Below are 13,347 nucleotides of genomic sequence, written 5' to 3' on the forward strand. Positions count from 1 at the left end.
ATTATGTTTCAGGTGTATTCCCTAGTGATTTGACATTATGTAGCTTCCAAAGTGATCACCATGATAAATCTCATGCCCATCTGACACCATGCATACTCATTAGAATATTATTAACTACATTCCTTATGCTGTTCTTTACAGTTTCATGACTATTCTGTAAAAACAGATTTGTACCTCTTACCCCCTACACCTTTTTCACCATACCTGCAAACACCCCTCCCATCTGGCAACTGTCAAAATGTTCTTTGGACCACAAATATTATCTCTGTTTTCTGCTTTTATCTTCTATTAAGGTTCTTCCCCTCTCATATTTATTTTAGTATGACAATTTATTAAGAAATAAAATATGTATACTTTTAAGGGATTCCACTGTATGAAACTACAGAATAAAAATTATACTCGAATAATCAAATTAGTCTTTTGCTACATATGTTGCTTTCTGGTTAGAAAGAAGTAGGTATTTGTGTTATTGGAACAATTTTGTTTTCACTTTATTGCCTATTTCTCTCTTCCTAAGATATTCGGAGTTGATTTCAAAGACATTAAAAGTGTTCATTTCACTTTCACACATCAGTATTTTTGAAATTGGCTCTTCAACAACATGGTAAAAACTCTCAATAGCTACATTTTAGATTTTAGTTTCTGCAATATTATAAAAAATACATTACTAAAATGAAAAACTTGTTCCCAGAAAGATATATTGAATACAAGATCAGGAAATACATTGAAAAATGAAACTTGAAATCACTTTGTTTCCTTTAATACATAAATAATATTAGTACCAATCATATTTTTACTAAAATGTTTGTCATTAACATGAGTTTATACCCTTGACTTCCTATTTGCAGAAGTAAAATCTGCTCCTACTGTGTGATTTGTTGGAAAATCTTTTAAATTATCCTTGTTAATGTTACAACAAGATGTTAGAATGTTAGAATTGGTCAGTGCTATTGTTTCCTGCAGCGCACAGTGGTACCTCCGCTGGTACATTACATTACAGTGGCCATGCAGTTACCAAGCAATGCAATTGAGAAGCCCTTTACCTTTGCATATTTTAAGATGAACAAAGTAAAGGTCTCACTTTTGGACAGACTATACCTTGAAAAGGGAAAATATTATAAAAATCAAGCAAGAAGTAGAACCTCATATTATTAATCTTAGACTTTTATATCTTATTTTTATTATCACTTAGTTCAAAATATTTTAAATTTCCCATGTAGTGACTTCTTTAACTTAGGTGTTTACAGATGCTCATTATGTAATTTGTTATATTGGAGGCTGTACAGATTTCTTGCTATTACTGGGTCCTACTCTGTAATTTGTCAGTCTTTCAAAATTTATTAAGACTTGTTTTACAGCCCTGGATGGGGTGTATCTTGGGGAATGTACTATGTGCCTTGAAAGAGAATGTTATAGGAGACTGTTCCGTGTGGCATGGGCCCAGACAGGACCCACGCCCACAAATAGGTTCTCCCATGGGAAATCCGGCCTGCACTGTACCTAGGCCACTTTGAGACTTACTTTTTGCCAAAACTCCCTAACCCTGAATTGAGGCAGCAAACATTTACTGCATATCTTTAAAGTAACTTCCTAAAATCTGTGCTAAGCCTTCCAAAGATGAGCGTTAAGTAACCAGTTCAAAGGCTTTTCCCTTTGCATTTGTAAATGTCCTTCTTCTGTGATGTGATTAGCAGCATCCTCTCCTTTGTTTTCTGTAAAAGAAGCACCTTTCTGTAAAAGTGAACCTCCGCATAGTAAATGAGGACCCTCATGTAATGTGCCCAGAAAAGCAATAAAAGCTTGTCAAGGTGAGGGTTGAGGTGCTCTCCCCTTGAGAGAGTGGCCATGCCATCCCCTTTCCTCCACAGGACTCAGTAGTCCATATGAATTTGTTGAATCTCATCCACAATGCAGTGGACACTGCTTGCTGGTGTCTGCGTCAGAATGTGTTGGGTATTTCTGTTCTATAATTATCAGTGAGACTGATTTGATTAATAGGGTTTTTAAGGTTGTTTAGCCATTAGAAATGTTTTGTCTAGTTATTCTATCAATTACTGAAAGACAGGTGTTAAAATCTCCAACTGCAGTGGTGGATTTGTACACAAATATACAGGGATTTGACTGTATCTATTTTAAGTCCCTCAATATATATGTCATAAGTGTTGAAACTCTATTAGCTACATAAATACATATTCATGATTGTTATGTATTACTGATGATTTATTTTCAGTATGAAATATCCCTTTTTTTGAGAAAATCTTTTCTGAGTAAGTCTACTTTATCTAACATTAATACAGGCACTTTAGCTTTATTAATTACTAGCATTTGTAGACTATATTCTTTTCTGCCTATTTACAAGTTTTCTGTATCATGATAAAGTGTGCTACTCATGGACCACATAGAGTTGCATCTTGCTACCTCTCCTCTCTATCAGTCACAGGCATTTTACTCACTAAATCTCTTGACTATCTAATTCTGTAATGTGATTTTTGTGGAGGAATTCTTTTAAAAGTGATGGGTGTTAAAATAATGTTACAAATAAAGTGCTTATTCTCTATAAAAACAACAGTTAATTATATTAGGAGGGGTTAGAGATGGCTTCACACAGAAGGTGCCATTTCTTTTGGAACTTATAGAATGACTCACTTTTGAGCACAGAGTGATGGGAAGAAGAGTATTTTAAAACAAAGAAAAGAAATGAACAAATACACAGAAGTAGGGGCTAGATAGAAGGAATCAGTGAGGTCCAATGCAGCCAGTATTATGGGCTCACTAAGAATAATGTAGAAAGATCAACTGGGACCTGGATGATGAACTATGTTGCACAGGCAGGTAGATGCTTTGAGAGTTATTGGGCATGATCAGAGCCATTTTTGAAATCCATTTCTCTGATGGCAAGAGTAGAGAGTGAATAAATTGAGGACATTAGAGAGCAAGATCATTTAGGAGACTGGTGTTACTGCTTAGAAGGCATACTACAGTCCCACCATTCTAGGTTCACTGCATTCATTCAAGGATTCAGGTTCCTTCCATTCTGTTGTCCCATACCACTAAGCCACTGTACACACCTTCAAGGTCAAAAGTTGAGTGAGTTAGCCACATCTGATATCCAGACAGTAAATGGAAAAGAGTTACTGACAAAGAACAAACTCAAATTTCTCTGATCCAGACCCACAAGTAACATACTCATATTTCTGCTCATATTCCATGTGTACATGGCAACACTTACCTGCCAGAGCCACCAGAAAGATGTAATGTCTACCTGGGTTTCATGAGGTCATCTTTTAAAATACAACCATATAATATTTGTAGCTGAAAATTCTGTCATACGTCTAAAAGTACATACAACAATATCAGAGGCAGCTTTTTTCAAAGACCTTTATTCCAAGTTAGCAATTTCTAGAGCTGAATGTAAGCTGGGCTAAGTATAGTGAGATACAGTGATTAACTGATGCAGGGTAGTGGTTGGGCATCAATCCAAACCCTAAGAAAGAGCATCCTCCCTCACCAAGTGGATCAAAGTAGCTCGATTCTCTCTCTCTCTCTCAATCTCCCCCTTGTTGTTCTTTTTTATTTTGAGATTGTATTTCAAAAACATGACTACATAGATGAAGAATATAAGGCTACTTAGTATTTTTAGCTTTAAATAAATATTTTATTATTATTTCTCTTATTTTACTGTAATTATTGACTTATTTTACTAATATTTTATCTTTAAATATATTATTTTATTACTGTCAAAGAAAAATATATTTAGGGTCTTTCTCCCAGTTTCCATGGTGAGAAATTGTGGCAAAAAAAAAGATCTTCTAAAAATATATTCAAGTCTAAATCACAAAAGTGTAACATTGATTTAAAAGAATTATTATGATGATATTCTAGCTCTGGCCAGGTGGCTCAGTTGATTGGAGCATCACCCCATAGACCAAAATGTGGTAGGTTTGATCCCTGGTCAGGACACATACCTAGGTTTCGGGTTCAGGACTCAGTTGGGGCATGGTCAGGGCATGGTCAGAGCATGCATGGGGGCAACTGATTGATGTTTCTCTCTCACATTAATGTTTCTCTCTCTCTCTCCTCTCCCTCTGCCCCTTCCTCTCTCTCTAAAATTAATAAATATATCCTCAGGTGAGGATTTTTAAACAATGATTTCCTAAATTTATCGAGGTTAATAACGTTTGATGAAACTGAAATGTTTTTTCATGTTTATTAGATTAACTCTAGGAAAGATGACCTAGTATCTTGTTTTAGGAAATGTGTTTATTTGGCACCAAACTTTGGGGCCTACTAAAAATTCTCAAACAGGAGCCCTGCTTTAACATCCTTTGAAAGAGGTTGGAAGAAGACCACAAAGCTGCAGATACAGTAGCCCTTCCAGAGAAGCACAAACTTGAAGAAGTTTCAGTTCAAAATTCCTTTCAGTGTAATTTTCAACTAAGAAAAATACAGAAAGAAATGAAAGGGACCAGAGATTTTTTTCCCCACTCCAAAATAGGACTTTAAGCTTGTTATTAACGAACAAAAAACTCTGAAAAAAAACTTTGACCCTCCTTCTTACTGCCCTAAAGAAATTCATGTATAGGACTTCTGGCCGAGATGAAGGTATAAGTAGAGACACTGTGCCTCCTCACACAACTGAAAGAAAGACAACAACAAATTTAAAAATGAAAACAACCAGAAGTGCCAGAAAATGGAACTGTATGGAAGTCTTACAACCAAGGAGTTAAAAAAGAAATATTCATCTAAACCAGTAGGAGAGGCAGAGATGGGCAGCCAGGGTGGAGAGGACTCATGGCAAGGCTAGAGAACCAGGGCAGGTAACCCCATATTTGCATGCAGATAAACCAGAAGGAACAACTAGGGAGTGAGACAGACTGCCCAACCCAGGGTTCTAGGGTGGGGAAATGAAGCCTCAACATGTGACTGAAAAAACCTGCGGGGGTTGTGGTGGTGGGAGAAACTCCCAGCCCCACAGGAGTGTTCATTGGACAGATGCAGAGGGTCCTGGAACTTATACAAACCCACCCACCCAGGAATCAGCACCAGAAGGGCCACAGTTGCTTGTGAGTAGCGGAGGAAGTGACTGAAACTTGGCCAAGAGCTGAGCATGCAGCAGTGTTCCCTCTCAGACCCCTCCCCCACATACAGCACCACAACACAGCAGTGTGGGTTGCCCTGCCCTGATGAATACCTAAGGCTCCAGCCCTCACCACTTAACAGGTGCACTGAGACAAAAAATATATATATGGCCAAATGAAAGAACAGATCAAAGCTCCAGAACAAATACAACTAAGCAACAAAGAGATAGCCAACCTATCTGATGAACAGTTCAAAACACTCATAATCAGGATGCTCACAGAAATGGCTGAATATGGTTGCAAAATAGAGGGAAAAGTGAAGGTTATGCAAAGTGAAATAAAGGAAAATGTACAGGGAACCAACCATGATGGGAAGAAAACCAGGACTCAAATCAACAGTTTGGAACAAAAGGAAGAAATTAAACATTCAACCAGAACAGAATGAAGAAACAAGAATTCAAAAAAAAAAATGAGGAGAGGCTTAGGACGCTCCAGGATAACTTTAAATGTTCTAACATCCAAATCACAGTGGTGACAGAAGGAGAAGAGGAAGAGCAAGAAATCAAAAACTTGTATGAAAACATAATGAAGGAGAACTCTCTTAATCTGGCAAAAGAAATAGACTTCCAGGAAGCTCAGAGAGTCCCAAAGAAGCTGGACCCAAGGAAGCACACACCAAGGCACATCATAATTCCATTACCCAAGATTAAAGAGAAGAAGAAAATCTTAAAAGCAGCAAGAGAAAAGAAGATAGTTACCTGCAAAGGAGTTCACATAAGACTTACCACTGACTTCTGCAAAGAAACCTTGCAGTCAAGAGGTGGCTGGAAAGAACCATTTGAAGTCATGAAAGGTGAGGACCTGCATCCAAGATTACCCTACCCAGCAAAACTATGATTTAGAATGGAAGGGCAGATAAAGTGCTTCCCAGATAAGGTCAAGTTAAAGGAGTTCATCATCACCAAGCCCTTATTATATGAAGTGTTAATGGGACTTATCTAAGAAAAAGAAGATAAAAAATGTGAACAGTAAAATGACAACAAACTCACAACTATCAACAATCAAACCTAAAAAAGTAAAACCAAAAACAAATTAAGCAAACAACTAGAACAGGAACAGTATTGCAGAAATAGAGGTCACCTGGAGGGCTATCAACAGGGAGAGGGAGTGGGGAGATAGGGGGAAAAGTAAAGGGAATAAAAAGCATAAATGGTAGGTACAAAATAGACAGGGGGAGATTGAGGATAGTATAGGAAATGGAGAAGCTTATGTGTACAACCTATGAACGGTTTGCTAGTAAAATCAGGGGGAAGGTCTAGAAACTGGAAAAAATTAAGTAAAATTCTCATTATTTGTAATTTTTTATGGTGGTGGTGGTATTGTGGTGGTGGTGTATGTCCTGTAACAACTTCTCACTCATATAAAGTCTCTGTAGTATTTACCAATGTCATTACTATAATATTTATCATATCACCTTTCACTTTGATGAAAAGTAACTGAAACTTGAAGAAAACACAGTGTGTCCAAAGGATCCACAGGAAGATCTAGGGCTTACAGAAGTCTCTACAAGAAGAACTCTATGCTTACAACAAAGCTCTATGTTTCTAATGTCTCCTTCCTTTAACTTCCTCTTCCCTTGGAAACACCTCTTCATCTTGGCACATCAGGCAGGGCATGCACCTGGTTTGTCATGTCTGCTCACACTGGGTTGTAACCCTTCTATTTTCCCAAATAAATTATTTTCTATGTGGCAAAACGCCTACTTGATATTAATTTTCAGTTGACATTTGGGGCATTTGTTTGGGATCCAGAAAAGAACAACCCCAAAAGCTCCAGAACAGGTGTGCAACCAGGTATAAGCACCTCACATAGAGGTGCTTGCTGATTGCTCTTAAATTGGGAGCTTAGACTGAGTTTCTCCTGGAATTTAGCTTCCACTTTTTGCCTTTTGAAGGTTTCCAGGCTTTATTTGGGAATTGTTTAGAGTTTTTGTTAGTTCGTTTTTGTTAAAAGGCCTTGCTCGATCATTTCATCTGCGTCTCTGAGTACTCGATTGGCACATCAGCCTGATTTTTTCAGAAACATGTCCTTTGCGACAAAAGTAGCTTTTGCCTAAAGATCGCTTTATGAACTAGGTTTATTTCTACTGAAATTAGTTCATTTGGACCAGTATTAGACTGTGCTCTCTCATGGAGCAGAGTGTCATTCGGCCTGTAACTGGACTCTCCAAGGATGGGTTATTTTCCAAAACCTGGTTTTTGGCCTTTGGCTGGCTCCTCTGTGATCAGACTGTTGTGGAACGTGACTGGCTGGTGGGACACACATGTTGCTCAAGCTGTTGTAAACAGTCTTGGGCTTCTGCTCTAGAGAAGAGCCTTTGAAAAGTGGTATCTTAGCTATCTAAATATTTTAAGACCACCCTCCTCCACCAGGGACTTTGGCTGAGTATGTGGTTAAAAGCTGTGGGCAGTTTTAATGAGCATGTTTAACTAAAAGAACAGATCTGACTAAAAGTAATTCAGAAAATTAGTAGCCACTCTGGGGACTGCCAAGATTCCCAAACTCAATTTTCTTAAAACTGAATTGAACAATAATAGTGCTAAAAACTGGTAAAAAAGTGAGTGGGAGGCCTATTTTAGATGATACGTTGAGGTTTCCAAATGAGACCAATGGTCCGAAGTTGCTTCTTTGGGAAACAAAGTCTTAAAATTAACAGAAGCTACTAAAAATTGAAAAAGGAGAGAAAATGGACCCCAAAGCCCAATGTCCTTCCTCTGCAGTGCATCCTTGCTGTTCCCCCTTTTCAGGATCCATCTTCCAGTCTGCTCAGTCTTCTGTGGAGACTTCCCCTTCAGGCTTCTTCTCCAGCTTGCATAGGTGCCTATTCTTCAACTCCTTTGCCTCCAGCTCCACCTCCAACAGCATCTTGCCTTCCATTACTGCCTTTCCTCCCTTCTCTTCCCCCTCCAGTGCCATGTCACCTTGAATCCGCTGAATTCATCAGTACTTTTCTATTAAAAATTAAACTCCCTGGGTATCGAACAGACCCCAAGCTTCATATGTCCCTTGGTCTAAAGTGGAGTTACAAGCCCTTGTAAAGGAATTCTCTGAGGCAATGGAGGATCCTCTCAAGTTTGCTGAGAATTTTCATGTTATTATTCAGGCCTATCTGCCTGGGGTTCTTATTTATATCAGCTATTTCACGTGTTAGTTGGTAAAGGCCAATGTTGGCGCTGGATGAAAATTGCCAGATGAGAACATCCCAAAAGGGACGTAGAAAGGCAAAGTTCCAATTTGGGGGAAGAAGCTAGAAAACTTTCTTGAAAGCTGTTCCTTGCACTGAGGTTGCCTGTGATAAAACCAAGGGGTGAGGGTGGAGATTTGTCAACACCTCTGGGAAATAAAGCACATTGTCATCCCTCAATACCCTCTTGTCCCTAACCCTCACTCACTGCTACCATCTGTCCCAACTGGAAGTCAATCCTGCACAGTAACTGACTTACGGAGAGCATTCTTTGGTACCCCAGTGGATGAAGCTGGCCGATACCTCTTTTCCTTCAATTGGGAAGGGAAACAATTTACCAGGACAGGCATACCTGAAGGTTGTTCTGAAAACCCTTCTTATTCCTCAAAATTTCTGAAGACTAATTTGGATGACGCAATTTTTATTAAAGGTTGTACCTTATGCAATATGTAGATGATTTAGTTGTTTGATCTTCTTCTCAAGTCTCCTCACAGGAAGACAGCAACCATCTGTTAGAACTTTGGGCCTAAAAGGAATCTAAGGTCTCTAAAGAAAAATTACTTTATCCAAAATCCAAAATCAGGTTTGAGGTTTGGTATCTGATCCAAGGACTACACTTGGATCCAGATTTGGATAGACTTCATAGTATCCTAAGTTTCCAAGGTCCAAAACTAAGCATCAACTATGAGATTTCCTTGGGCTAGTAGGCTATTGCCAAAATTGGATCCCAAATCTCTCTCTTATGGCAGAACCTCTGTATGCCTTACTAAAGAACAATAGTCCTGACCCAATTTTGGGGGAAGAATAAGATAGCATAACCTAAAAAACCTTAAAGGTGAGTTTAATAATTCTACCTGCTTTTGGATATCTTAACTATCATACATGAAAAGGAAGAAAATGGCCTTGGGGTAACTTCATAGACTGCTAGTATAGTATAGTAGCCCCACAGTACCCACCTTGCCTTAGAGCCATTGCTGCTACTGCCCTCTTGGTTAAGGTCACAGACGACATTATTATGGGATCTGCCCCAACCATCTTTGTACCTCATGCAGTATAGTAGGCTGACCTGAATTTTCATCAGACCCAGCATCTTTTAGTTGGTCACTTTATTTCCTATGAAATCCTTTTGTAAACTGCTTCCTATATAATTCAGATTGCATTAACCTTTAAAAAAAGATTTTATTTTTAGAGAGAAGGGAAGGGAAGGAGAAAGAGAGGAGAGAAACATCAATGTGTGGTTGCCTCTTGTGTGCCCCCTGCTAAGGACCTGGCCTGCTACCCAGGCATATGCCCTGGACTGGGAATCAAACCAGTGACACTTTGATTTTCAGGCCAGCACTCAGTCCTCTGAGCCCCACCAGCCAGGGCCATTGTAATAATCTTAATCCAACTCCTCTTCTCCCTCCTGAAACTGATAAAAAACCTCATGACTGCTTCACAGTGACAAATCACCTCCTGACTCTTTGTGACAATGTAGAGGAAACTAGGTAAAGCTGATTTCTCATGGTTTTTAGATGGTTTATATTTTAAAAACAAAAATGGTAGATACTCTGCAGATTATTCAATTGTAACTTCCTTTGAAATCTTCAAGACAGCATCTTTGCCTTTGACTACTTCAGCACAGCAGGCTGCATTATATGCCCTCACTTGAACTTGCATTATAGCGAGGAGTAAAACTGTCAGCACCTACATTGACAGTAGATGTGCCTTTGGAGCAGTTTGTGACTTTGGAATGTTATGGAAGTGATGTGGTTTTCTTACCTCTAATGAAGATAAATTAAAAATGATCTGTATGTTCAGGAATTTTCAGATGCTGTAGTTTTACCTGATGCTTTAACTATCACTAAGATTTCAGGACATTCTAAACTTGACTCCATGGAAGCTAAGGGAAACCCCCTATCTGACATTTCTGCTAGAATTGCTCAATGTAAAGGCATCACCAGCAATCAAACCTCTGTTATGGTCCAAAGAGATATTCCCCCAGGTAATAACTCAGAAAAACTGCTGGAGAAGACCAACAATTGGCTTCAGGGAAGAAGAAAGAAAAGCTAGGTTGGAAATCCAGCAATTGCTGGTTTAATAAGGGAAAGCTCTGGTTTGGACCAATGAACAATCCAGTCCTACCAGAAACTTTAAAACTTCCAGTCCTGACCACTATACATGCATGTGCCCAGCAGAACAACTACTTCCCCTACTCTTTTGCCCGATAATCCAAGGAGACTGGAAAGCTGGCTCTTTATCCCTACACGGGGAAAGGAAGGAGTTAATCCCCTTGGCATGGCAACGCTGTGACCCCCTGGGGAAGGCATGAAGCTGTAACTTTCTAGTAGTTTAAGCTTCTTAATCTCTGATTTCCTTTGCACCCTCCTTTCATTAATATCTAGCTACTTGTTCTAACAGCTGCACCTGTTAGAATGGGCAAAGATTGCATTTAGTACCTGCATATTGTGTGCCCCTACTTTACTAAAGAGACTGTGATGTCTTTCCTCTATCTGGTATCCAAACTTGGATCCTGATTTCAAAAGTTCTCAAATTGTTTGGGTATTCCCATTCCCCAGGACACAGGTACCAAGTAAATGGGAAGAGGTCCTCCTGGGAGAACTGGGAATATTATAATCATTATTTTTTGTCCCAGAGTTCCTGGCTCCTTTATCTTGGGAGTGTGCTCCCTCTTCCAGGAGACAGGTTCAGGATCCCAAATTGCTTCAGACCAAGGCTAGGCATTGTGACCTTTTATCATGACTTCCTCTCAGCCTCCTGCTAACATCTTAGATTCTATTTGATTGTTTCCTCCCAATCTCTTGTGACCTTACAGATGCCCTGTGTATTCACCATCTTCAGAATCCTTTCTGGTCAGGCCCAGCTAGCTGTGACTCCAACCTGTTATGAAATGAATGTGTGTGTTCTCCAAATATTCATTTGATGAAACCCTAATCTTCAATGTGCCAAAGTGATTATATGTACTTCTGGATCTTTGGGAGACAATTTGGTAATGAAATTGGGTCCCTCATGAGTCCGATTACTGCCCTCATTATAATAAAGCATAATGAGAGCTCCTCCCACCCTTTCCACCATGTGAAAACACAGGAAGGAAGCAGCCCTCTGTAAAGCAGGAGTGCCCTTACCAAGACCCTCCAACGCTGGCACACTGTTCTCAAAATAAAAGCCTCCAGAACTAGGAGAAATAAATATTTTTTTCAAGCCATGCAATATATGATAACTTTTAATAGCAGCCTGAGCTAAGATAAACCATGATTCTCATTACTATTGTATGAACTTGGCTACTGATTTAAGTGGCAACACCTGCCCTCCATGTGTAAAGATTTGTCACCCTCACACTAGCAGGAGCATCCAGGCCTGCAATGGCACATGTCCTTTTGGCTCTTGCCTACAGCAGAGAGACCACCACAGCACTTTTAATGATGATGGGATCCCCCTCACCAGTGCATATTCTTATATTTGGTAGTTTGCTTCTAATACCTTGAAAGTATAATTCAAAGATAGGAAGCAGAGGCCACTCTAGCTGAGATTTCAAAGAAAGACAGGGAAGTGTATATCTCAGTACTGAAGCAAATGTAAGGGATTCAGAACAGGCCTAAATGAAAGCAATATTAGGATGCAAACTTTATACTTTCTATAGTTTGATCTTAATCTGAGACCCTTCATCGTACAGGCTGATGTCATTTCTAGACGTAATGAGCACTTTCATCGTCTAATAGTAATTTTTTACATTCTTTCTTTGTTATTAGAGTTACACTTTACATTTTGTTATTTATTTATGAAATGGTAATGCAAGTTTTTTTACAGTATTCAAAGGAAAGAGTATAAAAGGAAAAGCATGTGACTTCTTCACCCCTGATTCCATCCAGTTCTCCTTAGTAGGAACTGATATAACCAGCTTTTAAGAAGAGCTCCCAGACATAGTCAGTGTGTACATATGTGTGATTATACACAGCGATTACACTGATTTCCAGTAAACACTTTATACACACCTTGTGTACCTCATTTTTGCCCTTCATGATATATTTTCAAGATTGTCGTATAATTATAAAAATAGAGCTGCACTCTAAATTTATTTACTGGATACATAGTATTCTAGTATACACACATTCCAAATTTATATTACTAATTTCCATAGATGAATACATAAGTAGTTTCCAACCTTGAGTCACTTAAGGTAATGATGCAATGGATTATTCGTAAGCACATTCATATGATTTTAAATATGTGTATTCTATACAGTAAACATATCAAAGTGTACATGCATTTATTCTATCTAATGTGGGCTAAGCATTGATATCCTCTAGCAGGCACTTTTTATGTTTAAAACTGACATGAACCAAATAAAATAGAACACAGACCAAAAACAAGCCAGAACATGTATCTACATTCACAATTTAATTGAAAGGAGAACTATTTCTTCTTAAACAGTGAGCTTATGCCTCTCACAACACCACCAAGTGTAGCAGGAGCAAGCAATATTGAACCGAGTTCAGTGCCAATTCTAGCTATGACTTGTCCAATCCAGTTAGTATCATTTTGAGTAGTATTAATCATATTTTTCAAATGATTTATTTCTGCATTCATCTCTTCAGATTTCTTTCTAAATCCATCTTTAAGCAGGTCTTCTTGAATCTGAAACAAAAAATTTGAGAGAAGTTAACCTTTTTAAATTTTTATTTTTTCAAGTATTAAATTTAGTACTTAAAAACTTGTTCTTAAATATATGAAATATTCTTCTTTCACTCTTAAAATTGTTCTCTTTTACAAAATCAAGGAGAATTCTATAATAAGGAATATATTATGTCTTGGGCCTAAACATTGACAAAGAGCATAGTTCACAGCTTTACAAATATTCACACATCAGTAGGATTTTGCTGTGATGCTAAGCCTGGCCTGAGTAGAAATGTAATATGTTCCAGACAAATAATACCAGTTGAGAAGTAGCCTTGATGTGCTGACATTAATTCTCAGTCCCATTTGGAATAACATGGTTACCCAAAATGTAAATATAATCAGGACTTA

General features: G+C 38.4%; 1 protein-coding gene across 2 annotated transcripts in view; it reads right to left on the reverse strand.

Moving 5' to 3' along the window:
• The window catches only part of LOC119056101 (guanylate-binding protein 6-like), a 55,529-nt gene that overhangs the window by 21,546 nt on the left and 20,636 nt on the right, over positions 1-13,347 (reverse strand). Inside the window, exon 11 of one of the 2 annotated variants that reach the window (XM_037154423.2) lies at positions 12,702-12,957. The exons of the other annotated variant lie outside the window; for it this stretch is intronic. Coding sequence (XP_037010318.2) covers positions 12,736-12,957 — 222 coding nt within the window. The 3' untranslated portion in view covers positions 12,702-12,735. Of the gene's footprint in view, positions 1-12,701; positions 12,958-13,347 lie in introns of those variants that run through there. 2 annotated transcript variants of the gene reach the window in all.

Source organism: Artibeus jamaicensis, unplaced genomic scaffold (genome assembly GCF_021234435.1).
Source record: "Artibeus jamaicensis isolate MK-2021 breed Jamaican fruit bat unplaced genomic scaffold, CSHL_Jam_final scaffold_1019, whole genome shotgun sequence".
In the NCBI taxonomy this organism is placed as follows: domain Eukaryota; kingdom Metazoa; phylum Chordata; class Mammalia; order Chiroptera; family Phyllostomidae; genus Artibeus; species Artibeus jamaicensis.